Below are 26,521 nucleotides of genomic sequence, written 5' to 3' on the forward strand. Positions count from 1 at the left end.
GGCTCTGGGGGAGTTCAAGGGAAATCGCATAGTCCAAATCGGGCATAGCAGGGATCTCACCGTGTGTACATACCTTTAGACTTAAATTTACTATGCAGCACTTTTCAATTCTGCCGTGTCATCAGTGGTTACAGCCACTGACGTTAAACGGGTAATTAAATTGAATACTATCATAAAGCCAGCTAATGAACATACAAGACCAGTGACTGAATAATATGACTTAAATTGGTAAAACATAGTCAACAGATCTAATCTAAGATTTTATGTATAAAATCTTAGATTAAATGCATTAAACCTAAAAAATGTTCATGCTAAACTGTTTTGTGGGACAGTACTGAATGATATGTGTATATAGTTTATCATTTCAATTACCAAGGTCCAGTTTTAAAGTTACCTCTTCAATAGTTATTGTGCATGGAATCATTCTAATTATGTGTGACACCATTTAAATCCCTTCATATAATTTACATGTGACAAGTCAGGGCTACAGGTCTAGATTTAGTTTTTGGGTTTGTTTGTTTGTTTGTTTGTTTGTTTGTTGGTTGGTTGGTTGGTTTGTTTGTTTTGTTTTTTGCAGTTTGAAAGATCTTGTTTCTGACAGTCTTCTGACTGTCCATAGTATAAGAAAATGGTGGTTTATCAGTTACTGAACTTTTATACACATGGATGATGTCTTTTTGACCCAGTGCTTTATCCATTTTGGTCTTCTTTAGGCATAAATGTAACTTCTCCTGTGTTAGATGAGTCATTTTTTATTATTTACATAGACTTTAGATACAAAAGCTAATTTGTGACATTTTTCCTCCAATAAAACTCATAATTAGTTTGGACTATATTCGACTGCATACAGTGAGGTGATGGGAGTGTTCAGTACCGTTGAGGACAGCATTTGATTGGTTGTGACCTATTCAGTCAATCAAATGCTACCCTAAAAAAACACTAAAGGCTGGCATCTACTGTATTTAAAGCTCAACAGATAAAATTCTGCCATATCTATCTCTTAATGCAGATTAAGGACCTGATTCTAAGTTAGATGCAATGCGTCTTTTGCTGCTGCAGCCTCTTTATGCTATTAATATAGAAACAATGGAGTAGTAAATGTGTAATAATCGCAAATAGCAGGCAGCAGGAAAAAACAAAACAAATAAGAAGCTTCACCTATAGAATAGGTCTATATTTCCACTCTGGTTCTTTTTTTGTGTTACATGTTTTCATACATTCAATTCAGGCAACTTGTGAACAAATCAAACATATGTAGTATAGACTGTATACCAGTGGTGGAACTTGCAAAAATATGTTCTGGGTCCCACCTTCTCCGCCCCTTGGGGAGAGGCTGAGGATGACCGCAAGAGAGGCTGCCGGTGACTGGGGAGACGGATAGGTAGTCAGTGACAGGGCGAGGAAGTGGGTGACTGGGGAGTGAGTGGGTGACAGGAAGATGCAGAGGAAGACCGCAAAGGGCAATGGGTGACAGGGAGAAGCAGTAGAAGATAGGGAAAGGCAGTGGATTAAATTGCCCCATAACTGAGAAGTATCCTGCATTATAGTATTGATTAATAGCAGTGTTACTTAAAATTGCTATAAAAGCAGTCATTGTTACAGGATCTAAGGGCAGAGAGGGTTTGATAACTTGGCTCCAGAATCACATAAAATGATAGTCCTAATCCTTATGGCTAATATATGGAGTTTATTAATTCAAAACAAAGAAAAAAATATCACTGTCTCAACAATCAAATTTTGAATGAACTGGATATAAAGCGTAACGGAATATGATGCGCTATATAAGAATCTGTTAATAAATAAGAAAAATAAATATAATTGATGTAATGAGAGCACTCAGTCAATTGAATCATTTAACTTTAAATGCATTCCTATGCTGAGAAATAGAAATGAACAGGGGTTCCACAGAGCACTTGCAGGAGTGCCATGGGTTGGCGGTCCAGTAACCAATCAGATTATTTATGGTCAATATGATAGGCAAAACCAGTGCTGGTGGCTTCCAGTCATAAATTATATGGACACACATGAACGCATTCCTGTCCACCAACAGGCGTCTGATGCAGTTATGCCAGACAAGGGGTTAAATATTTAGCAGCATTAACAAATTGACTAAAATGAAAACTTTTTCTTCATTTTATCCTCCGTTTTTAAGCAAAAGTTGATTTTAAGTCAGTTATTTAAAGAAGGCTATGGAGGTGTATAATGGAATATTGACATCATTACCCCTGTACTTATATGGCAACTGCAATATTATAGGTTGCACATGCTCTCTAAGAACACATTGATATTAAAATAATACTGTTATATGTTTCATCTTGTAACAGATATAGATAGATTTGTGGGAAGCAGACATATACTCAATTTTTACATACAAATGCACAGCTATAGACAATCAAGCTGGGCAGCAGTCATGTTTTATGTTTTCATAAAGTGTAACATTATGTGATTTATCAGTCCACACCTTGCTCATGGAATTTACCTTATGGAATGTAAAAGATGTAAAATTAGGACAGTGCCAAAATGTTGTATTATATGTATAATAAAGTCTTAGACTGGGCGTACTACGACACCAACGCTCGGGATCCCGGCGCCCAGCATACCGGTGCCGGGATCCCAACGGGACAAGCGCAAAACAGCTGGCCTCTATTTTTGACGGAAATGCATGTTATATAGTAAAGGGAAAAAAAAAATATATATATATATAGACATCTATCATACATACACACACACACACCGCCCAGCCATAACATTAAAATCACCTGCGTAATATTGTGTAGGTTCCGCTCCACTAAAACAGCTCTGACCCATCGAAGCATGGACTCCACAAGATCTCTGAAGGTGTTCTGTGGTATCTGGCACCAAGATGTGAACAGCAGATCTGTTTAGTCCTGTTGTTTGCAAGGTGGGACTTCCATGGCTTAGACTTGTTTTTCTAATGCATCCCACAGATGCTAAGTTATATTGAAATCTGGGGAATTTGGTGGCCAAGTCACCACCTTGAACTTTCTTATATTCCTCAAACCATTCCTGAACAGTGTTTGCAGGGTCACATTACCCTGTTGAATGAGGCTACTGTCATCAGTGAATACAGTTGCTTTGTATGGTCTGCAGCAATCTTTAGGTAGGTGGTACATGTCAATGTAACATCCATATGAATGGACTCATGGGGGGAATTCAATTGTTTTGCGCATCCAATCTCCCGTCTAAAGTGACAGGAGATCGAATGGGTTCAACTCAGTTTGTTTTCGTGCTAATCACGCCCAAAGAGGTCGTGTTTAACCACGTAAAGCAGCTAAATTCGACCAAACTAATGGAGCAACGTGAAAAGTGGTCATTTCTCTTACGTCCTAGAGGATACTGGGGTCCATTTAGTACCATGGGGTATAGACGGATCCACTAGGAGCCATGGGCACTTTAAGAATTTGATAGTGTGGGCTGGCTCCTCCCTCTATGCCCCTCCTACCAGACTCAGTTTAGAAAATGTGTCCGGAGGAGCCGGTCACGCTGAAGGAAGCTCCTGAAGAGTTTTCTGCATTTATTTTCTATGTTTGTTATTTTCAGGCAGGGCTGGTTGGTGGGACTTTTAGGAGAGGGGGCGACGGCCCAACCTCTTGAAGGGTTAATGGTCCCGTTCCCCGCTGACAGGACACTGAGCTCCTAAGGGAACTATTCGCAAGCCCCACCACAGCGAGCGTACATTCCCGCATTACGCCGCCACCCCTAACAGAGCCAGAAGAATGAAGAGTAGTGAGTACTGAGCCGGCATCCCGGTTAGCGGGGCGCCGGCCATTATGGCGGCACAAGGGTACGGAGATGCTCGGCTTCTAAACGGGGCAGGATGCGTCTCCGGACAAAGTTCACAAGTGCTTCTCAGTACACTGTACACAGTACCCAGACTGGCAACGCAGCCTTAAAAAGGTTTCTTTCCATTTTAAGCACCAGATTCCTCAGCCAGTATAAAAAAAAGTGGGAAGACCGCGCGCAATTGAAGGGGCAGGGCTTCACTGTGAGAGGATCCAGCAGCTCACCAGCGCCATTTTCCCTCTGCAGTGGACACAGACGCTGACAGGACAGGGACGCGCAGCTCCCCCGGTGTTACTTCAGATTACCTCAGCGGTACCAGTGGGTCATAGCGGGGGGGGGGGGGAGCGACTATTAGTGTACTAAGTCCCCTATCAGAGTACTTCGTCTGTGACCCGGCTAAGCTTGGCATTAGCGATAAGGGCGCGGTGGGGGCTGGCTCCAAACAACTCTGTGTCTCCCTGAAGGGCTCTTTGTGGGTTAATTGTGCTTAACCTTTTCGTGTGTGTGTGTGTGTGTGTGTGTGTGTGTGTGTGTGTGTGTGTGTGTGTGTGTGTGTGTGTGCGCGTGTTGTCACATTTACATTATGTCAGGCAAAGAGTGTGTTTCTTGTACAGCGGAGTGTTCCTCTTCACCAGGGGGCTCACTACTGGGTACTCAGGGTTCACAAGCTAGCGGGCCTGAACCAGACTGGGTTAATTCTCTCAAAGGAATGATTTCCACTCTTTCGTTAAAATTGTCCCGCAATGAGAAAAAGACGCAATACTTAAAACAAACTGTGGATGAGTTTATGAACAGTGATTCAGTCCCCAAAAAAGCATTTGTCCCCTCCCATTTGTCCGCAAAAGCGATCTCTGGCCCATATCCTGCAATCTGACTCTGATGCTGATGGGTCAGACTTGGAGGAGGGTGAGGTGGACTCTGAGGGGGGGCTTCTGTCACAGGGAATAGAGGCTATCAGAGATGTTCTGCATATTCCTGATAAGGTGTCAGAGGAGAGTGAGAAATCTTATTTTAATGTAAATAAGTCGTCCTCAGTTACTTTTCCTGTGTCAAAGGAATTGAATACCCTGTTTGAAGAACCATGGGTTAATCCTGATAAGTTTCAGATCCCTAAAAGGTTGCTCTCATCTTTTCCTTTTCCTCTGGAAGATAGGAAAAAATGGGAAAATCCACCGATAGTGGACGCATCAGTCTCTAGGCTGTCATGTAAAATTGTATTGCCTGTTCCTGGTGCAGCCTCCCTAAAAGACACGGCTGATTGTAAAATTGAGACTACACTCAAATCATTGTACTCAGCTGCTGGGGTGGCCCAAAAACCCACTATTGCATGTGCGTGGATCACTAAAGCCATTGCGAAATGGTCAGGTAAACTAATTGAGGGGTTAGATTCATTATCTAGGGGGGATGTTTTCTTACTTCTGCAGCATATACAGGACTCTGCAAACTTTATGGTAGAAGGCATAAAGGAAATAGGCGTGCTTAACGCACACACCACCGCTATGGCAGTGTCGGCACGCAGGGGCTTGTGGCTACGCCAATGGACTGCTGACGCAGACTCCAGGAAAGGCGTGGAATGCCTACCATTTACAGGAGAGGCTTTGTTTGGAGATGAATTAGACAAATGTATCGCCACAGCTACTGCGGGTAAGTCTACGTATCTTCCTTCCGCAGCCCCCCCAACCAAGAAGACTTATTCAGCTTCTAAGTTACAGTCCTTTTGAATGGCCAAATTCAAGGGCAAATCCAGAGGTGCTTCTATGTCCTCCAGCGGCGCATGAGGTAAACCACGCAAACCAGCAACTGTAGGTGCTCAGGAACAAAGCTCAAGATCTGCTTCCTCAAAGACTTCAGCATGATGGTGGACCGCAATGCCTGGAAGGCTGTCAGGTGGGAGTCCGACTACAATTCTTCAGTCACATCTGGTCAGATTCGTGCCAGGATCCCTGGGTCATAGATCTTATTTCCCAAGGCTACAGACTGGAGTTTGAAGAGCTCCCACCTCACAGATTCTTCAAATCAGGCTTGCCAGTTTCACAAGAGGCAAGTATAACTTTACAGCATGCCATCCAAAAACTGGTACAGACTTGGGTCATTGTTCCAGTTCCACCCCATCTACTAAACAAGGGGTACTATTTTAACTTGTTCGTAGTACCGAAGCCGGACTGTTCGGTAAGACCGATTCTGAACCTCAAGTCTTTGAACCCATACTTACGAGTGTTCAAATTCAAGATGAAGTCTCTGAGAGCGGTGATCTCCGGTCTGGAGGAGGGGGAATTCCTAGTGTCTCTGGATATCAAGGATGCGTACCTTCATATTCCGATATGGCCGCCTCATCAGGCTTATCTACGGTTTGTACTGCAGGACTGTGACTACAAGTTCCAGGCCCTGCCATTTGGTCTCTCCACGGCACTGAGGGTGTTCACCAAGGTGATGGCAGATGATGTTTCTACTCTGCAAACAGGGAAAGAACATAATTCCATACCTGGACGATCTCCTTATAAAAGCGCCGTCCAAGGAGAGGTTGTTGGACAGCATTGCTCTCTCAGCCATAATCCAGGATCACGGGTGGATTCTGAACCTTCCGAAATCTCACCTAGGCCATTCCTGGGAATGATACTGGACACGGAGTCACAAAAGGTGTTCCTTCCGTTGGAAAAGGCATTGGTAATCCAGTCGATGGTTCGGGATGTCCTGAAGCCAACCCGAGTCTTGGTGCATCTATGCATTCGCCTTCTGGGGAAAATGGTGGCCTCTTGTGAGGCACTGCAATACGGAAGATTTCACGCAAGACCCTTCCAGCTCGATCTGTTGGAAAATGGTCCAGATCGCATCTTCGCATGCACCAGAGGATCCGTCTGTCGCCAAAGGCCAGGATCTCCCTTCTGTGGTGGCTACAGTCCTCTCACCTCGTCGCAGGACGGAGGTTCGGAATTCAGAACTGGATTCTGTTAACCACATACGCAAGCCTCAGAGTTTGGGGAGCAGTCACTCAGGGGGTGCAGTTTCGAGGAAGATGGTCAAGTTAGGAAATCATCCTTCCAATCAACATTCTGGAACTCAGGGACATATACAATGCCCTTCTGCAGGCCTCACATCTTCTGATCCCAAGAATTCTAAAACAAATAAAAAGGGAAAAGGTTCAAACAATACTCATTGCTCCGGACTGGCCAAGATGCTCATCGAAGATCCGTGACCTCTACCTCTTCATGAGGATCTTCTGCAACAGGGCCCGTTCGTCTATCAGGACTTACCGCGGCTACGTTTGCCGGCATGATTCTAGCCAGGAGAGGGATCCCTAACAAGGTTATCCCGACTATGATCCAAGCCAGGAAGGGGGTAACGTCTAAGCATTACCATCATATTTGGAAGAAATACGTCTCTTGGTGTGAGAGCAGAAATTATTCTGCAGTGGAATTTCATCTGGGACGTTTTTCTGCAGGCAGGCGTGGATGTGGGCCTGCATCTGTGCTCCATAAAAGTCCAGATTTCGGCCTTGTCCATTTTCTTTCAGAAACAATTGTCTTCTCTCCCTGAGGTCCAGACGTTCTTGAAAGGTGTTCTGCACATCCAACCTCCCTTTGTGCCTCTCACGGCACCTTAGGATCTCAATGTGGTGCTGCAGTTCCTCCAATCGGACTGGTTTGAACCGTTACAGGAGGTGGACATAAAATATCTTACATGGAAGACCATCACACTGTTGGCCTTGGCTTAAGCAAGACGTGTGTCTGAGCTGGGGGCTATGTCTCACAAAAGTCACTATTTAATTTTTTATGAGGACAGAGCTGAACTCAGAACTTGTCAGCAATTTCTTCCTAAAGTGGTGTCCGCATTTCACATCAACCAACCTATTGTGGTTCCGGTTGTCACGGACACCTCTGCTACTTAAAAGTCTTTGTATGTTGTGAGGACTCGCTGTTTGTTTGTTCTTTATGATCCCAATAAGTTGGGTGTCCTGCTTCAAAGCAGACAATTGCACGCTGGATCAGACTTACTATCCAGCATGCTTATTCCACAGCAAGTTTGCCATGTCCAAAATCTGTACAGGCCCACTTTACTATGTCGGTGGGTTCTTCCTGGGCGGCTGCACGGGGTGTCTCGGCTTTACAGCTCTGCCGAGCAGCTACTTGGTCAGGTTCAAACACATTTGCTAAGTTCTACAGGTTCGATACTTTGGCCTCTGAGGACCTTCAGTTTGGTCAATCAGTTCTGCAGGAACCGCAGCACTCTCCCACCCGGTTTGGGAGCTTTGGTACATCCCCATGGTACTAAATGGACCCCAGTATCCTCTAGGACATAAGAGTAAACAGGATTTTAATTACCTACCGGTAAATCTTTTTCTCGTAGTCCATAGAGGATACTGGGCGCCCGCCCAGTGCTTCGTTCTTCCTGCACTGTTACTTGGTTAAGTAATGTTGGTTCAGCCATTGCTGTTCCTGTTTCAAGTTTGGTTAGCTTGGCTTTCCTCTTGTGTGTGTGTGTGTGTGTGTGTGTGTGTGTGTGTGTGTGTGTGTGTGTGTGTGTGTGTGTGTGTGTGTGTGTGTTGGTTCAGAATCTCACCACTATCCTTATCTGTTCTTCTCTCGAAGTATGTCCGTCTCCTCGGGCACAGTTTCCTAGACTGAGTCTGGTAGGAGGGGCATAGAGGGAGGAGCCAGTCCACACTATCAAATTCTTAAAGTTCCCATGGCTCCTAGTGGGCCCGTCTATACCCCATGGTACTAAATGGACCCCAGTATCCTCTACGGACTATGAGAAAAGTATTTACCAGTAGGTAATTACAATTCTATTTTTTCATGCATTTCAGCTCACCAGCCCCGGGGGAGTGCGAGCTGAAATGTTGGTGCCAGCAGACGATCGCACCCAAATGGAGCTATAATTGAATAGCTGAGTTGGGCGCTAGCTGCCAGCACTACCAACAATTGAATTTCTCCCACAGTGTCACAGCAGAACATTGCCCAGAGCATCACACCGCCTCTGTCGCCTTGCCTTCTTCGCATAGTGCATCCAGGTGCCATCTCTTCAACCGGATATATGTCACATGCGCACCCATCCTTCAATATGTTTTAAAAATATATATATATGATTTATTAAACCAGGCTACCTTTTTCTTTTACTATGTGGTCCGGACCGGCCCCTGCATGCCTATTGTAGGTGCTTTAGTATGTGGACAGGGGTCAGCATTGACACTGTGATCAGTCTGTGGCTATGCTGCCCCATACTCTGCAAGCTGCGATGCACTGTGAGTTCTGACACTTTTCTATCATAGCCAGCATTAGCTTTGTAAGCGATTTGTTCTACAGTAGCTCTTCTGTGGATAGAACCAGGTAGGCTATTCTTCGCTCCCCATGTGCATTAGTGAGCCCTGGGCACCTACGACCCTGTTGCTGGTTCACCAATTGTGGATAGGTGCTAACTACTGCACACCAGGAATACTCCACACAACCTGCTGTTTTGGAGATGCTCTGACCCAGTCGTCTAGCCATCACAATTAGATCCTTACACTTGCCCATTTTTCCTGCTTCCAACACGTCAGCTTTGAGAACTGAATGTTCACTTGCTGCCTAATATATCTCACCCCTTTTACAGATGCCATTGTAACAAGATAATCAAGCTCTTCACCTGTCAGTGGTTTTAATGTTATGGCTGACTGGTATATACCCACTTAACTGAAGATTTTTCCCTTCAAAAGCATTAACTACATTGTTTTTTTAAATTTATTTTACTTAATAAAGTTGAAAAAGTATTTTTTTAAATATTTAAACATTATATTATGCACATCTGCAGAACGGAACTCCTTGTCAAAAACGGGGGGACAGGGTGGGACGGCGCAGTTGCATGAAATCTGACCATGCCAGTTAAGTGGATACTGTATATAATATTATCTTGGTGATTTACTTGCGCTCACTGGTATGAGTATAATGCTATGGGCAGCAAATTGTACATGAGGCTACCCCAGAACCCTTCAGGAAATCTGGATACAAACATTTAAGGTTTGCAACTGCACCTGAATGTTTTGCTTCTAATAAATGTGCTTATAGAGGCTGTTGATTGATAATTGTTTAAATTACTATGTTCACAAATTGAACATAGTAATTTTGGTCAACTGGCTCACAGAACGCAGGAAAACAAAATCAATTAAAATAAAAGCAAGAAAAATTTGAATATGCAAATAGAGTACAATCAATACAATGATACGGTTAGCAAACTTGTTGGGAAAAATTTACTAATGTTCCCTTAAAACTTCAGAGGTAAATAGTGAATGCTGTCCTCACCAGGGTCTGGGCAAAACACGATACCACTCTGATATAGACATTTCTGCAGCAGGGTACACTGTGTTCCACAGGGAAAACATCAGGTGTAGATTGGATCTTGATCCAGAGGCACCAATAGGCTAAAGCTTTAGGCTGTCCCAGGATGCATTGGGGCCCTCCTTTGTAACCCTGCCTCCAGGCACATGAGCTCAGTTTTTCAGTTGGTGCTGCAGCAGCAGGTCACCATAACAGGAGGGCTGCACTGGGCAGCCCTGAAAAAGCTTTATCTGACAGAAAATGTCTTCAAAACTGGACTGTCAGCGCTGTATGTCATAGTGCAGCTCCATCACCTCCCAAGCGGCGTCGCATACTCCCGCGGCCTGTTCCCGGGTACTTACGGTGGAGACTCTCCAGCTTTAGGCACACGGTCGCAGACGCTCTCCTGGTTCGCGTGGCTGCTACGGGGAGGAGGTGAGAGGGTCCCCCAGGCGGGACCCGCCATTAAATCACTTTCTAATCGCATGTCTGGGGAGACACAGACTGCAACACTGGCGTGGACACTGTCACCAAGCAGGGACCCCATTATATCCATCAGGGCATAGGAGTACCGGTCAGGTGTACTAACGCCCCTGTTAATAAGGCTCGGTAGTACCAACGATGAGGCCCAGCATAGGGGAGTCAGCGCTGGACCTGTAGCCCCTCCCCGGCCCAGGGCGACATCTACTACAGATTTTTCCGCCTTGGAGCTTCCTCACACTCTCCCTCACTCCCTGACTGAGACGCTGGGTGCCATCTTAGGTATAGCTACGGCTGGTCTTCGGGACTGCAGGGCAATGTCTCCCTTGTAAAGCCGCCTGTATACAGCGCTGTGACTTTACAAACACTGGAGTAAAACATGTACCAGTTACAGAATATATTGTACGAGTATTCTGATATAAACCTCCGGTCTAGGACTGCTCTGTTTTTTTTATATATATATATATATATATATATATATATATATATATATATATATACATTCCTTGCTGCCCCGGCACTCCAGGTATCCGCTGAGGGATATGTCCTGCTCCGGTGCCCTCCTCGACAGAGGGCTTTGCTTTCACCCCCTGGAATATCCAACCAAAGAAAAGGCGGCACTCGGAGTCTGTGATGCAATCATATATTGGTGCAAAAAGCAATCATCAACGTTTCGGGGATCAGTTCCCCTTCTTCAGGATAAGTGTTAACAGTGCACAACAAACATTTAAATACCTAAAGGTAGTACTTACCCCCCAACAAACAACCATTCACCTGGCGTCTCCAGCTGGTCACGCCGCCAGTCCCTCCGCCCGGCGCCTCCGTGCGCGTCAGCCGCATCCGGAAGTGACGTCGCGGGAGTCAGCCACGTAACCATGGAGACGCTGGCAACTAAAACCAAAACAGAAACAAACCCCTTCCGTTAATGACATTCAGGGATAACGTGCAAAACAGGACCAAAACTGGCTAAAAGTGCTAGTGCATATCTAGATAAAGTGCTATCTCAAATTTAATATCAGTGCATAGGTGAACGTGCAACAACTGCTGTCCTTTAAACACAACATGCAGCCACTGGCTGTCCTTATTCTACCCCCTGCCACAGAAAAAGATGCTTTACAGTACAAATTGTTAAATATATTCAGACCTTGTTCTTAAAAGAAAAATTTTCTCTTATTGTGTGCTGGTACCGTCGTCTAATAGCTTCATAACCTCAAGCAAGTTGGTAAATAAAAACCCCTATACCTTATAACATAGTCAAGAATAATCATCATATGGTTACTCTTACTATCCTGACTATGCTGGAGACAACCATAGCATAATTAACAGTAGACTCAATAACTAGCACACTCCCGGCGCCACCATTCCTTTAAATTAAAGAAAGTTAATAAGTCCCAAATGCTCATTCAGTCTAAAGGAGACATCTTGTTTGGGGAAGGCTTAAATAAAATTGTGTCTGAACTGGCGGCTGCTAAGACTGCCTTTCTCCCAAATACTAATCCTTCTGCACAGAAGGCAAAAGGTACCACTTTTCGTTCCTTTCGACCTCAAGGGAAAGCAAAAGGTCAGGCATACCCGAGACAATCTCGTGCTTCCAAGACCACTAAGCCCAAGGCAAAACAGTACTGGGTGGCCCGTCAGCCTGCTTCGAAACAAGACAAGCCTGCCGCATGGTGGGAGGCCGACTTCTGCAGTTTACCCAGATCTGGTTAAAGACCACTTCAGACGCATGGGTGCAAAAAGTGGTCTCTCACAGGTACGCAGTCTCTTTCAAGAGACGTCCCCCTCGCCAGCTTTGCACCGCGGTCATCCATTCAGATCCACTAAAGGCACAAACTCTGCGGCAGGTTGTGAGTTCCCTCCTGGATAAAGGAGTAGTAGTGCCGATGCTTTTGTCCCAAAGGGACAGTGGTTACTATTCGACCCTGTTTCTAGTCTTGAAACCCAATGGGTCATTCTGGCCTATACTCAACCTCAAATCGCTAAACAAGTTTATGAGAGTGCCCGAATTCCGTATGGGATGCTGCGCTCAAGTGGGCTGGCGAAGGAACCCGGAGACTATATGGTAAGCTTCAGGACAGGATAAGATGCTTCCTCTGTCGCCCCAGAGTGTCGATACACTCGCCAATGCAAGTACTTGGCCTGATTGTGTCGGCAATCGACATGGTAGAGTACGCTTAATTTCATTCCCTCCCTCTGCAGAGCTTAATCCTTTCCAAGTGGGACGGCCTACCTTATCAGATCAAATCTCTCATGATTACCTTGACTGGACGTTTGTCATTCGCTGACCTGGTGGCTTCAGGACCAGCAATTGAGCAGAGGCCGTCCCTTCTGGATCCCCGACTGGGTCCTGCTGGCGACGGTTGCCAGTCTGTGGGGATGGGTTGCGGTAATGGAGCAACACTCTTTCCAGGGTCGTTGGACCAATGAGGAGTCCCTCCTCCCGATTAAACATTCTGGAACTGCGGGCGGTGCAATGCGTTAACTCTTGCCCTGCCTCTGGTACAAAACAAGCCTGTTCAAGTACGGTCAGACAGCGCCACCACGGTGCCATATATTAAACATCAAGATGGTACTCTAAGCCGCATGGCAATGTTGGAAGTGTCAAAGTCCTTCAATGGGCAGAACGCCATCTGCCAGCAATATTGGCAGTGTTCATTCCGGGGGACCTAAACTGGGAAGCGGACTTCATCAGTCGTCAGAACACACATGCCGGAGAGTGGAGTCTTCATCCAGAAGTCTTTCAACTCCTTGTGGACACGTGGGGCCTATCAGATGTATAACTGATGGCATCTCGACACAATCCCAAAGTTCTGGTCTTCAGGTCAAGGACCAGGGATCCTCAAGCAGCATTCATGGAACCTTTGGCTGCCTTACGTGTTCCCTCAAGTGTCACTCCTGCCCAGGGTTCTGCGGAAATTCAAGCAAGAAGGAGGAATACTACTTCTAGTCGCTCCGGCGTGGCCCAGACAGCTTTGATTCTCAGACCTGCAGGGTCTATTAACAGAGCATCCTCTTTTACTTCCTCAACGACCAGACCTCCTCGTACAGGGCCCTTGTCTCCATCCAGACTTGGCCATACTGACTTTGATGGCGTGGCTCTTGAAGCATCACTCCTGAGAGTCAAAGGATTCTCTGAGGCAGTCATTCAAACTATGTTGAAAGCCCGTAAGCCGACGTCTGCTCGGATCTATTATAGGGTCTGGAATTCTTACTTTACCTGTTGTGCTGATTAGAACTATGATGCGTATAGATTCAAAACATCCAGAATCCTGGCTTTCCTGCAACAAGGCCTGGACTTAGGCCTTAGACTGGCCTCCCTCAAGGTTCACATATCTGCCTTGTCGTGTGGTTTCAGAGAAAAATTACATCTATACCTGACAGTCATACATTCACTCAGGGTGTGTTACGAATTCAGCCTCCCTATGTCCCTCCTGTGGCTCCATGGGATCTGTCTGTTGTCCTGAATTCCCTGCAAGATTCTCCATTTGAACCTCTTGAGTCAGTGGACCTTAAGTCGCTCACAGCCAAGGTCCTATTTCTACTGCCTATTGCCTCTTCTAGAAGGGTGTCGGACTTGGGCGCTTTGTCTTGTCCACCCTTTCTAATATTCCATTGTGACAGGGCAGTTCTGAGAACTTGTCTAGGTTACTTACCTAAAGTGGTGTCATCTTTTCACCTTAACCAAGAGATTGTGGTTCTGGCCTTTATCTCTTCTGACTTGTCCCCCAAAGAACGATCTTTGGATGTGGTAAGGGCTCTCCGTATGTATGTGGAGAGGACTGCCTCTATCAGGAGGTCAGATACCCTTTTTGTACTGTTTGGTTTCCACAAACGTGGCTGACCTGCGAAAAAGCAAATCTTGGACAGATGAATTAGAATGGTGATTGCACAAGCTTATGCGCAGGCTGGACTCCCAGCTCCTGCTGCTATTAAAGCCCATTCTACTCAGTCTGTTGGCCTGCCGTGGCGCGTCCATAGAACAATTGTGCAAGGCGGCTACGTGGTCCTCAGTGAACACGTTCATTAGGTTCTATGCCTTTGATACTTCCACCTCCCAGGATGCTTCCTTTGGACGCTGGGTTCTCATACCCACTAAGGCGCGTCCCCTCCCTTGAGGAACTGATTTAGGACATCACCCGATGTTTTCCCTGTGGAACACAGTGTACCCTGCTGCAGCAAAGGAGAGTTATGGTAGACTTACCATGGTTAACTCTTTCTGCGAGGTACACTGGGTCCCACAGGGCGCCCACCCTGACACACCTAGCTTCTATGGGTTTGTATGTCATTAGCCGCTGGTCCCTTCTCCTGTCTTAAGAATGTGGTTCTGTATGACTAATACGTGCGGTCATGTGATCACGGTTTTGCAGCTAGGCGCCTTTAGAGCCTGGAAGGTGTTACGGAGCTCTGTTAGAGTGGTGGTACAGTATAAAGTGTCTGCATTCAAAAAGGGCACTGTAAAGTCTTTAACTGTTTAAACTATTTTTATTTTTAAAAATTTGGATTTCTTTTTGTATTCTCAAATTATCTAAATAGAATATTGAATAGAATACCAAATCTGAGTAAATATAATTTCAATCAAAAATCTGCATTTTTTTTATATAAAATGCTACTGAATCAGGTTTAAGAAGCTTTTATTTGCAGAATTTGCTAATCAAAAGAAATCAAGAATTTTTTCAGGAGATTTTGGGGTAAAAAATTAGGTCAACTTCTCTTAACCACTGGCTATCAAGTTTTAGTCACATTAAGACTTTTCTCCAAGTTTCTGCTACTTCCGACCTTTCTCAGAGATCAGCATTTTGGGGGTAATTCCGAGTTGATCGCAGCATCAAATTTGTTACCATTTGGGCAAAATCATTTGCACTGCAGGTGTGGCAGATATAACATTTGCAGGGAGAGTTAGATTTGGGTGGGGTGTGTTCAAATTGAAATCTAAATTACAGTGTAAAAATAAAGCAGTCAGTATTTACCCTGCACATAAACAAAATAACCCACCCACATCTAACTTTCTCTGCAAATGTTATATCTGCCCCCCCCCCCCCCCTCCCCCTGCTGTGCACATGGTTTTGCCTAACTGCTAACAAATTTGCTGCTGTGATCAACTCGGAATTACCCCCTTTACCATGAACATGTTTTATTTTCCCCAGAAACACATATTATAGAGGTTTATAGCATTTATGTACCAAACTTCCCAACAATAATTCTCGGGAATGGAAAAATGTTTTGAGGAAAGGCTTTACAAAGGAGGATTGTTGAGACCACAATTTACCCCTAAAAATCAGTAAATGATTTCTATATTTTAATATTTTTTCCGTTTTAATGTGTTTTTTCCCATCAAGGTCGTGTGTTTGCTAATTCTCCAGATACCGCCTGTGTAATTGGCCTTAAGAAGAAAGTTGTGGCTTTTACATCTGTTTGTGAATTGAAAAAAGTTACAGACTTTGAGTAAGTATAAAACAATTCATAGGAGAGCAGACATTAAAGTATTCTACTGTATAAATGGTTATTTAGAGCGTGGTCGTGGCTCTAATGATGCTTTAGTTTCTGTGCAATTTTGTGCCAAGATTTCTAGAATAACCATGTAGAATTGAACATGATGTTCTAAATAGAAGGGATACATGTTAAATGTTTTATCAGAAACTCTTGTCAATGGGAAATGAGAAGATGCTAGTACATTTATTTGTTATCATATAAGGAAAGTGACAAATACATCTTTAAATAAAAGCAGACAAGTATGTGAATTTGAACATTTGGGGGTATATTTACTAAAAATCAGAGTTTGTCCGATTTGTGTGGCAACACGGGAATTTACTAAGCACAAATCTCTGCAGTGTTTGGGCTATTCGTAATGGTTTTGACGGCAAAGTTCAGAAATATGAATGAATAGACCATCGGGCAAACGCGTCAGTTTGTTCATACAACACGGGAATTTACTATTCATTCGTATTTGGGTGTTAGTCTCTGAATGCTCAAGTGCGGGTGTATTTTTTTGCGAATCGTTAATAAAAAGCAGCAAAAAAATAGACCTGCTTTTTCCAGTCGAGTTTGGATAATCATGCATGGATCAGTGAGATCTGTGCATGGTTATCTATGGGAAATGGTTTGTTTAGTGTAAAAAGAATGTAAAAAAAATTGCGTGGGGTCCCCCCTCCTAAGCATAACCAGCCTCGGGCTCTTTGAGCCGGTCCTGGTTGTAAAAATACCGGGGGGGAAATGACTGGGGTTCCCCTATATTTAAACAACCAGCACCGGGCTCTGCGCCTGGTCCTGTGCAAAAAATACGGGGGACAAAAAAATGTAGGGGTCCCCCGTATTTTTAACACCAGTCAGAGAGATAATGCCACAGCCGGCGGACACTTTTATGTTGGTCCCTACGGCCCTGGCATTAAATCCCCAACTAGTCACCCCTGGCCAGGGTTCCCTGGAGGAGTGGGGACCCCTTAAATCAAGGGGTCCCTCCTCCAGCCACCCAAGGGCCAGGGGTGAAGCCCAAGGCTGTCAGTCTCCCCCCTCCCCGCCCATCCGTGGACGTGAGGCTGATGGCCTTTTGTGTAAAAATAGAATATTGTTTTTTGTAGCAGAACTACCAAGTCCCAGCAAGCCTCCCCCACAAGCTGGTACTTGGAGAACCACAAGTACCAGCATGCGGGGGGTAAACGGGCCTGCTGGTACCTGTAGTTCTACTACAAAAAAATACCCAAATAAAAACAAAACACACACACCGTGAAAGTAAAATTTGATTAAACATACATGCACACTTACATACATACATTTTTGGCACCAGGACCAGGCGCAGAGCCCATTGCTGGTTGTTTTCCCTGTATTTTTACAATCAGGACTGGCTCTAAGAGCCAGAGGCTGGTTATGCTTAGGAGGGGGGACCCCACGCAATTTTTTTTTAGTTTTTAACCCATTCTTCACTGCTTACAATGCACACAATGAAGCACGGATCCGGCCGGGATTCCTTGTGTTTTGTCAGGCAGTGTTTTACTAATCACTCCCGTAAAACACTGCCTGACATTACAAATCACATCGACATCGGAAAATACGAATGTTGAAAACTCGGCAGCTTAGTAAATGACCGTATCAGGATTCAAAAAGTTGCAGTAAAATGCACCTGATACCATTCCAGATCAAACACCCTTAAAAACGGCTAAAATACGAATATCAGTAAATAAACCACTTGGTTGGGGGTCAAACTCAATTGCAGCGCTCAATATAGTCTCTAGTTATTACCATGTAGGTTAGAGTCCATCAATTTCGAAGAAATTAGTCCTTGCAGATTTTTGTTCTCGATGAAAAACAAACAGAATATAAAGAATGCTTTAGTGACAATCCCTCTAGTCACTGTAATTCAGTCTAATATTATCGCCACCAGGAGTTCTTTCCACAATAATCTGGGACGTGAGAACTTGGGCCTTCATTCCGAGTTGATCGTTCGCTGGTGATTTTCGCAGCGCAGCAATCAGGTCAAAAACCGGCTAAACTGCGCATGCATATGCACCGCAGTGCGCACGTGCGTTGTACGGGTACAAAGAGCATTGTTGCTGTGCAGTGCTTCTAGCGACGAATCCATTCGCACAGCCAATCGCAAGGAGATTGACAGGAAGAGGGCGTTTATGGGTGTCAACTGACCGTTCTCTGGGAGTGGTAGGGAAAACGCAGGCATGGCCATGCATTTGCTGGGCGGGTATCCAACGTCAATTCCAGGACCTCCGTCGCCAGGTTCATTACACAGGATAAGTAACTTCAGGGCTGGTCTTGTTTTGCACAAAATCTTTTTGTACCACTCGGCTGCACATGCGATCGCACACTGGCAAAGAGAAAATAGACTCCCCCCGTGGGCGGCGACTATGCTTTTGCATGGCTGCAAAAAGTAGCTAGCGAGCGATCAACTCGGAATGAGGGCCTTAATTCATATAGGTTCACCTTGATGTCAAAAACATGAATACTGCTTACATGTGTGCTTACATTTACACACATTTATTCACACCTATAACGGTTTCTTTTCATAGCATAAGGTCTTTTTTAATCAAAGGGTATCGTATGTCATCACACATTCATGAATCTATTCCATATGGTTTGGTGCTCACATGAATGCTCACTTGTTATAACGTTGTACGATCCTGTGTGTTCTCAATTCTCTCTGCTGCTCGTTTAGGCTCGGTATTAAGAACAAAAATGAGGGAATTGATGAGGTTTAACACAAATTATTTATTTCATAAAATCAATAAAATACTATAAAACAATATTCCAACAACATACATTTATTTGTATGTCAAACAACCATACCAGTGGTGCAGATGTTATTTTGCAAACAGAATATGGGAGAAATAAAACCCGGGATATCTCACCATTTAGCTCTAGAACACTGGTATGAAGTATTCCTCTAGCACTCACATGCTCCACCAACGCGTTTCAACTTTTAATATAGTCTTTGTGGAAAGAACTTCTGGTGGCGATAATATTAGACTGAGTTACAGTGACTAGAGGGATTGGTCACTAAACCATTGTTTATATTCTATTTGTTTTTCGTATTAATAGAGAACAAAAATCTGCAAGGACTCATTTCTTCAAAATTGATGGACTCTAATCTACATGGTAATAACTAGAGACTATATTGATGTATGAGCGCAGCAATAGAGTTTGACCCCCAACCAGTTATACATATTTGCACCACTAGGTGTGTGTGGTGACACACCAGGGTTAGGATCCATTGCTAGCAGCTTTCTGAGTGCGCAGGAGTGTATTCACATTTCACATAGGCATGTGAATCCACATAACATTACTGTATGATATTGAGGTTGTTCTGTTTACGGGATGCGATTAATATACTGCCTGTCGGGATCCCTGCATTCAGGCGGGGAAATGCTGGTGGATGGGATCCCGACCGCAGCCCGGGATTCCCACTCTTGTGGTGGGTCCACGCCATCACCCGAATATAACCTGAAGCTTGGCAAGCGCAGCGAGCCTGCCTGGGAGATCGCCGGGATTCCGGCTACTGGGATGCCGCTGTCGGTATAGTGACAAGCCGGCATCCGTCAGCTGGTCACCCGTATGTATTCTCTGTTTACAGGTACTAAAGATAGTATCCCTTGGTCTTTTTCGAATACCTTTAGACTTTACTGATTGAAGGGTTTAAAGAGACATACAGTAAACCATTCCATGAAGTGAATGGAAATTACTAAATGATTACTGAATGATTACACATGGTTTTTAATTCTGAATATATGAATAATGTGGTTAATTGTAGGGGTTGAGTGAGTGTGATCCTGTTATGTAATGTGTAAAATAAGGATAGAAAGTCTCGAAGCTTGTCTAACCGGTATAAGCAAATGGTAATTTGTGTTTCTAATGGGGCTGATTCTGAGTTGGGAGCAAAGCAAAATTAAAAAAGTTGCAGTGCTTGCCTTTTTTGCTGTGCTCTCACCTCAGAATCCGTTTCAATGGCTTCCCTGAGCCAACATTATGGGAGTCATTTGCAATTTTAATCACAAGTAGACTTCTGGCATTGGCAGTAGTTTTGACATATGATAGAAATCTCAAGTGCCTTTTATTTCCGTTACTTGATATCTGAATGAGGCTCTAACCAGAATTCTTTTAAAAAATAAATATGGAAAAGTTGTTGAATAAATAAAGTGGGTGTTTCAAAAGTTCTAGGCGGTTTCCCGGAATGTACATAAACTGCAATCCTGCAGTTGCTGCACAATTACCTTGTAGTGACACTTTCATAAAGTAGAATGGGGCTATGGGCAGGCGCATTTGCTCAATAAAGGGTGCTAAAGAAATATCTTCATTTTAATATGTGACTGTCCTTGACTACCTGTTACTTGAAAACTGACTAGAGCTCAAATTTCTAAAAGGGTTAACTTACATCATGGCATTGTAAATAACTGTGTGCACCACTGTGCAAATGATGTGTCAGAATGAGAACCCAAAAATTGCAACCAGAAGGGCTGACTATCTTACTCCAGATCCAATTCCACAGAGGACAGGGGCCACCCTTTGATATCGCTAAAAAAGGTACTTTCCAACTGTAAAAAGGTATCTTTACCTGCATGGTACCACTCCCAATAGAAATGTAAACTTAAAAATAGACACTTGGTTGGCTTTTTTTTTCTTTTTGTATGGGGATGTTAGGGGTGAAGGAAGGGTTAAATTTGACCACTATTGCAGCATTTCAAAAGTACATGGCAATTACATATCACATTAAACATAGCAAAAACATGGCATTACAGAAATGTGAACCCTTTTGTGCTGCTTGGGGTATTATTAGAAAATGATACCTAATGGAGTGGACACGTGGGCAACAGGTGCAGTGCAAAGTCAATAATGTAGGGAGACAGATAATCTCATGGTGAATGAAGAACAAAACTTTAATTACAAAACTTCTCTACCTCCAGCACATTAGTTGTGTATGGCAACTGTACCATTACATGTCACTTATCGCTACTTCATTGTTTTGGTTTACTGTACAGCACGGTGTTGTACATGCCAGCATATAGTTAATAAAAGTTCCTTTTGAAGTGTCATCGTTGTGTTGTTTCCCCTGTAGTAAAAATTCAGGTATTAATAGGGGTTCAGTATGTTTGACCGACGATGGAATGACAGCGGTCACAATACTGTCGCCGGCATCCCAATCTTTGAAATCCCAGCATGAGGTAAGTATGTTATTCCCTCTCACCTAACACCCCCCCCCCCTTTCCCTGCAGCCTAACCCTAACCTCCCCCCCATGGTACATAAACCTAACCACCCCTCCCCACAGCCTAACCCCAACTGTCCCCGCAGCCTAACCCCCCTGGGTGGCACCTAAACCTAACCTGATCATCAGTCCCCAGCTAATCTATGGGAAACTTCGGTTTTCCTCTGCACTGGATTTGAACTTTTATTTCTGATGGACGTATGCACTTCAGAATGCCATTCGTACACAGGGCCGGTTCAAGGCCGCTCTGCGCCCCGGGCAGGAAACGGGGCGTGGCCTAATACAGTGGGCGTGGTTAGTTACGCCCCCTGTACATTACTAGCGCCGCTTGAATGCTGAGCGGTGCGCGATGACGTCATTGCGCACCGCACAGCAAAAGGTACTCTCCATGAAGGGAAACTAGACGCGTAGCGTCTAGTTCCCTTCGTGGAGAGGACCTTTGCTGTGCGGTGCGCGATGACGTCATCGCGCACCGCTCAGCAAAGGTACTCTCCACGAAGGGAAACTAGACGCGTAGCGTCTAGTTCCCTTCACAGGAGCCGGGGACACAGCGGGCAGCGGAGGCGGACGGGGGACACAGCGGGCAGCAGTGGTGGATCTTGCCACGGTGCGGCGCCCTCCGGATGGCGCCAGCGCCCTCCGGAAGGCGGCGCCCCGGGCAAAAGTCCTGCTTGCCCGTGGCAAGATCCGCTACTGTTCGTACAGCAGTCTGGGGTGCAAAATTGGCAGTGATTTCGGCACTCACTGCTAGGGAGCTGAGCCAGCAGAATCCTAATTTTAAATGGCTGGTACACAGCTGGAGTGCATTTCGCATGGTATACGACCATGTTAAACTAAGCCCATCTGGCAGTGGCCGTATCCAATATGACCATGTAATTGTTAAAGGCTGCCTTACACTAATGTCCCATGCTTAATCTGCATCATATTATAAACATCCTTTAAATCAATCCTAGATAAAATGGTGACATGCCTAACCTGTTCAATATCTTGGCATCCCTAAATAAGGAAAAGGGTATTTATTCATATGATTTAGGCTCTGTATTCTATTGAAGGAAGCATTGTCCCATACAGTAATTCTTAGAAACAAAGAAAAACCCTGCACCATCAGATGACATACAGATGGAGCCGTACTCATCTAGTGCGCCTCCATCGCATACGTGCACTCCCGGCAGGACTAGGCGATCCGGCCGCCGGGAGTGCACAGAGACTCTCTTATTCTAGTGAATGGGGCGCGGTGACCCCAGGCACAGGCTGAGCCACGATTAGCGTGGCTCCATCTGTAGAATGTATATTTTTCCCTTTTTTCAGATGTTCTGTATCATACATTTTCCTCCCAAAGGGAATTTTGAACCATGAATGAAATCAATAGAATAACTAAATAGGAGTCAATTTATCTGCAGAGATCTCAGAAAATTGTTCAGGTATTTTTTTTAATTGGTGGTAATAACATGGATGGTCATTCCGAGTTGTTCGCTCTGTATTTTTTTCTCGCAACGGAGCGATTAGTCGCTAATGCGCATGCGCAATGTCCGCAGTGCGACTGCGCCAAGTAAATTTGCTGTGCAGTTAGGTATTTTACTCACGGCATTACAAGGTTTTTTCTTCGTTCTGGTGATCGTAATGTGATTGACAGGAAGTGGGTGTTTCTGGGCGGAAACTGGCCGTTTTATGGGGGTGTGTGAAAAAAGCGCTACAGTTTCTGGGAAAAACGCGGGAGTGGCTGGAGAAACGGAGGAGTGTCTGGGCGAACGCTGGGTGTGTTTGTGACGTCAAACCAGGAACGACAAGCACTGAACTGATCGCAGATGCCGAGTAAGTGTGGAGCTACTCAGAAACTGCTAAGAAGTGTCTATTCGCAATTCTGCTAATATTTCGTTCGCAATTTTGATATGCTAAGATTCACTCCCAGTAGGTGGCGGCTTAGCGTGTGCAAAGCTGCTAAAAGCAGCTTGCGAGCGAACAACTCGGAATGATGGCCATGAGCAGGCAATTTGCTTGACATGGCTTGGGTATATTACTACTCCATAGGTACCCCACTTTCCTGTACCTGCGTTTCATTTTGCAACCAAGAAAGGAAGTTCCCTCAATGTGAAGACTATCTGCAGTCACTATATGGGTGTGTTTAAAACTGATCAGCCCATCATATATGGGACTGCCATCTAACCACAAGTTCTTACAAAATAATGTGGATAATAAGGGAGATATACTGTAGATATGTGCCGCTACAGCTTTTCCTGCTTTGCCTTTTACCAAGGCGAAGCAGAAAACAATAATGCCAAGATACATTAACAGTGCGGGATAGAAATGCCTTCTTTACCTACTTGCTGGCACCACTCTGCAGGTTGTAAGATCTCACAAACACTGCACATTTTTAGCAGTGCAGCCAGGCCCCTGGATAATCCTGTTGATATGTGAGAAAAGACGAGCCACAAAAGTGCGCTTATCGTTTTTTATTAACATTTTTACGGCAACAGCTAAATTGTTAGATGTTTTCAGATAACGTAGATAGGGGATTTTTCTCTGTTATCTGCTTTCATACATACCGATGTTTGTTGCAAGTGTCAACTAGTTCTGGATACAGCGCATTTGACGGTATACGGATGTTAGGTTGACAGTGAAAAGGTCGACGAGCAATAGGTCAGCCCCAAAATGGTTTACATGCATATGGTCGACATGGTGATGGTCAACACCTGAAAAGGTTGACATGAGTTTATTGGAATCTTTTAAATAATTTTAGGACTTCTTCATACTTTACCATCCACGTGGACTGCAATCAGTTATCTGTGCCGAGCGAGGCACCCTGACCAAAGCATGGCGAGCGTATCTGGTGCACCAATTGGAGGTACACGTGCTGAAAGGAACATTTTGACACAAAAATGTCGACCTTTTCATGTGTCGACCATTTCCATGTTGGCCATTTGACAATGTTGCCCATTTGTTGTGAACCAAGACGTCTCTGGGCTGCATAAAAATGCAGAAAATTATTTTTAGTTCTACTTTCCAGAATTTTTACCAGGATGAGTGCAATAAAGACTCAGTGACATTAGATTTTTATTTGTGGAAATAAATACCCATGACTATGGGTGATCTTCCCTGAACTCATATAGGTCTTACCTAGATAAAATACTATCATAAACTAATAAAAAACTATCACATCTTTGTCTCCACTCCATCTGTGTTCGGGGTTGTGCCTCTATACCAAAATTTCCAGGATTTGGCATATGCTAGTAGTAAGCAAATCACCATAATGACCCTCTTTTCTTCAGAGTTGGATGATCAGGCTTTCACTTAGAGTTTGCAACTCTCACAAAGATTTTGGAACAATTTGCAGTCTCCAGAAAAGCAAGAAAGTAAATCAATCTGAGAGTCAAGTACCCAGTGGCAAGTGCTCAATGTGCACTGTCTTCCTGATCTGCTTCTCTGATTAAAAAATGTGTGCGCATTGCAGCTTTCAATCTTGCGAGTAGTACAGATGTGGCCTTTTGCGTCTTGTTGATCCATGTATGTAATTTTTTTTTTCTTCTGCCATATTGTAGGCACAGAATGCCAAAAGAGCAGTGGTGGCTGAATTTCCGTCTGATGTTGAAGATGCTGGCCAACTATCAAATCAGCTTAACAGAATATGTTTCAGGGAAAATAGAACATGTTACGCGTAGGACTCTAAGCATAGATAAAGGCTTCTGATTGATATACTGTATCAGACATGTGGTGTTATGTTCATCTCATACAATGTAACAGTGTTTCCATACTGCCAACTGTAATGAACTCATATCAATTGTAACTTGTCTAATGAAAATGTCTTCCTTTGTAAGATAAGAGTAATCAATTTCTTGACTTTATTATTTTATTAAATAGAACTAGATCATACCCCGACTACCATCAATCAGCCTGCCTGCTTTACTTTGCAATTATTTCCTTTTTCTTGCTTTAGTGATGTTGAATGAATGTCATAGGAACGGAATAATGGTGGTGTTCTGTATATACCACTCTTATGCAGGAGAGTGTTTTCTCTGGCAACCAATAGGCGAGATGTAATAGTATCCGAGTTGCCGACCGAACTTTAACTTTTTCGTTAAAAACCACTATCATTTACAAGGCAAAACCACGCCTTGTAAATGACCGCCGCTTTATAAAAGCGTCCAAGTTCGGCCAGAATCCTGCACCCCTGGCAAACTCGGATGCTATTACATCCCCCTTTATGGTTTCATATATATCCCTCCAGATATAGATTTATACAATGTTTCTGTATGAAAAAAACTATTTTGATATAAATTAGTAATTAAATAATTTGACGATAAATTAGTATTTAAATAAAGAAGAATGCTGCATTGTTTATAAGTAAAGCAAATAACGAAGTGTATGGTATGTAAGTAATGCAAAAATGTTTTGATTAAAGTTTAAACAATACAATGTAGTAATTTCCATATTGTTAAGGGAGAAAAAAATATAGATACATAATAAAATAATAAAATTACCTTTGTGGCAACGTTTTATGTGTCATTTGCAGCTAACAAATCATTATTTGAGGAGTACGTTATTTTTCTGATAACTTTATTAACTTGATAATATGATCTTATTAACTTAAGACGACTTAAGAAGATTTGTTTGTTTTTACAACACTAGTTTTTAGTGAGTTTCCCCAAAATACAGACAAAAGGGTCCAGAAACAAAAATAAATAAAAAATGGGGGGGGGGGGGATGAAGCCTGCAGGGCACACTATAAAGCATACAACGAGTGTGAAACAAAAGATAGACATTAAAAAGATAGACGGTTATTAGGTCTACACCATAGGGTCAACAGGGTAAAGAGGTTGACACGCAAAAAGAATTTGGGGGTGTTTTGTGTTTTTAAACATTTTTTAACCAAATTTGTTGAAATGCGTCCCTTAGCGGTCTCTCTTCACTCGCCACACTTCAGGCTCTGTGACTCGCTCCGCTTTACCTACCACAAGGTTCCTAATGGTAATCGTTTGTGACATGGATAGTTAATTTTTTAAAAAATGCGTCCCCTCACCACGCTTCGGGCTCGCTCAGCTTCGCTCGCCACATGGTTACTAAAGGTAATAGTTTGTGACAGCAAAAGTTTTAAAAACCCTTACAAACATCTGTCCCATATGTTGACCTTTTGACTATCAACCTTTGACCCTGTCCACCTTATGGTTTTGCCCTTTTGACTGCCTATGTATCAACCAACTCCCCATACAACTTGATCAAACATAGAGCAAAATAGTAATAAAACAGAATATCAAT

At 43.9% G+C, this 26,521-nt stretch overlaps 1 protein-coding gene across 1 annotated transcript in view; it reads left to right on the forward strand.

Annotated features, from left to right (window-relative positions):
* The window catches only part of PFKL (phosphofructokinase, liver type), an 800,878-nt gene extending 775,133 nt beyond the window's left edge, over positions 1-25,745 (forward strand). Inside the window, exons 21-22 of the mRNA XM_063934129.1 lie at positions 15,908-16,013; positions 24,808-25,745. Of these exons, the coding sequence (XP_063790199.1) occupies positions 15,908-16,013; positions 24,808-24,955 (254 nt within the window). The 3' untranslated portion in view covers positions 24,956-25,745. The remainder of the gene's footprint in view (positions 1-15,907; positions 16,014-24,807) is intronic.
* The last annotated feature ends 776 nt before the right edge of the window (positions 25,746-26,521 follow it).

The sequence above is a fragment of the Pseudophryne corroboree genome, chromosome 7, assembly GCF_028390025.1.
Source record: "Pseudophryne corroboree isolate aPseCor3 chromosome 7, aPseCor3.hap2, whole genome shotgun sequence".
Lineage (NCBI taxonomy): Eukaryota > Metazoa > Chordata > Amphibia > Anura > Myobatrachidae > Pseudophryne > Pseudophryne corroboree.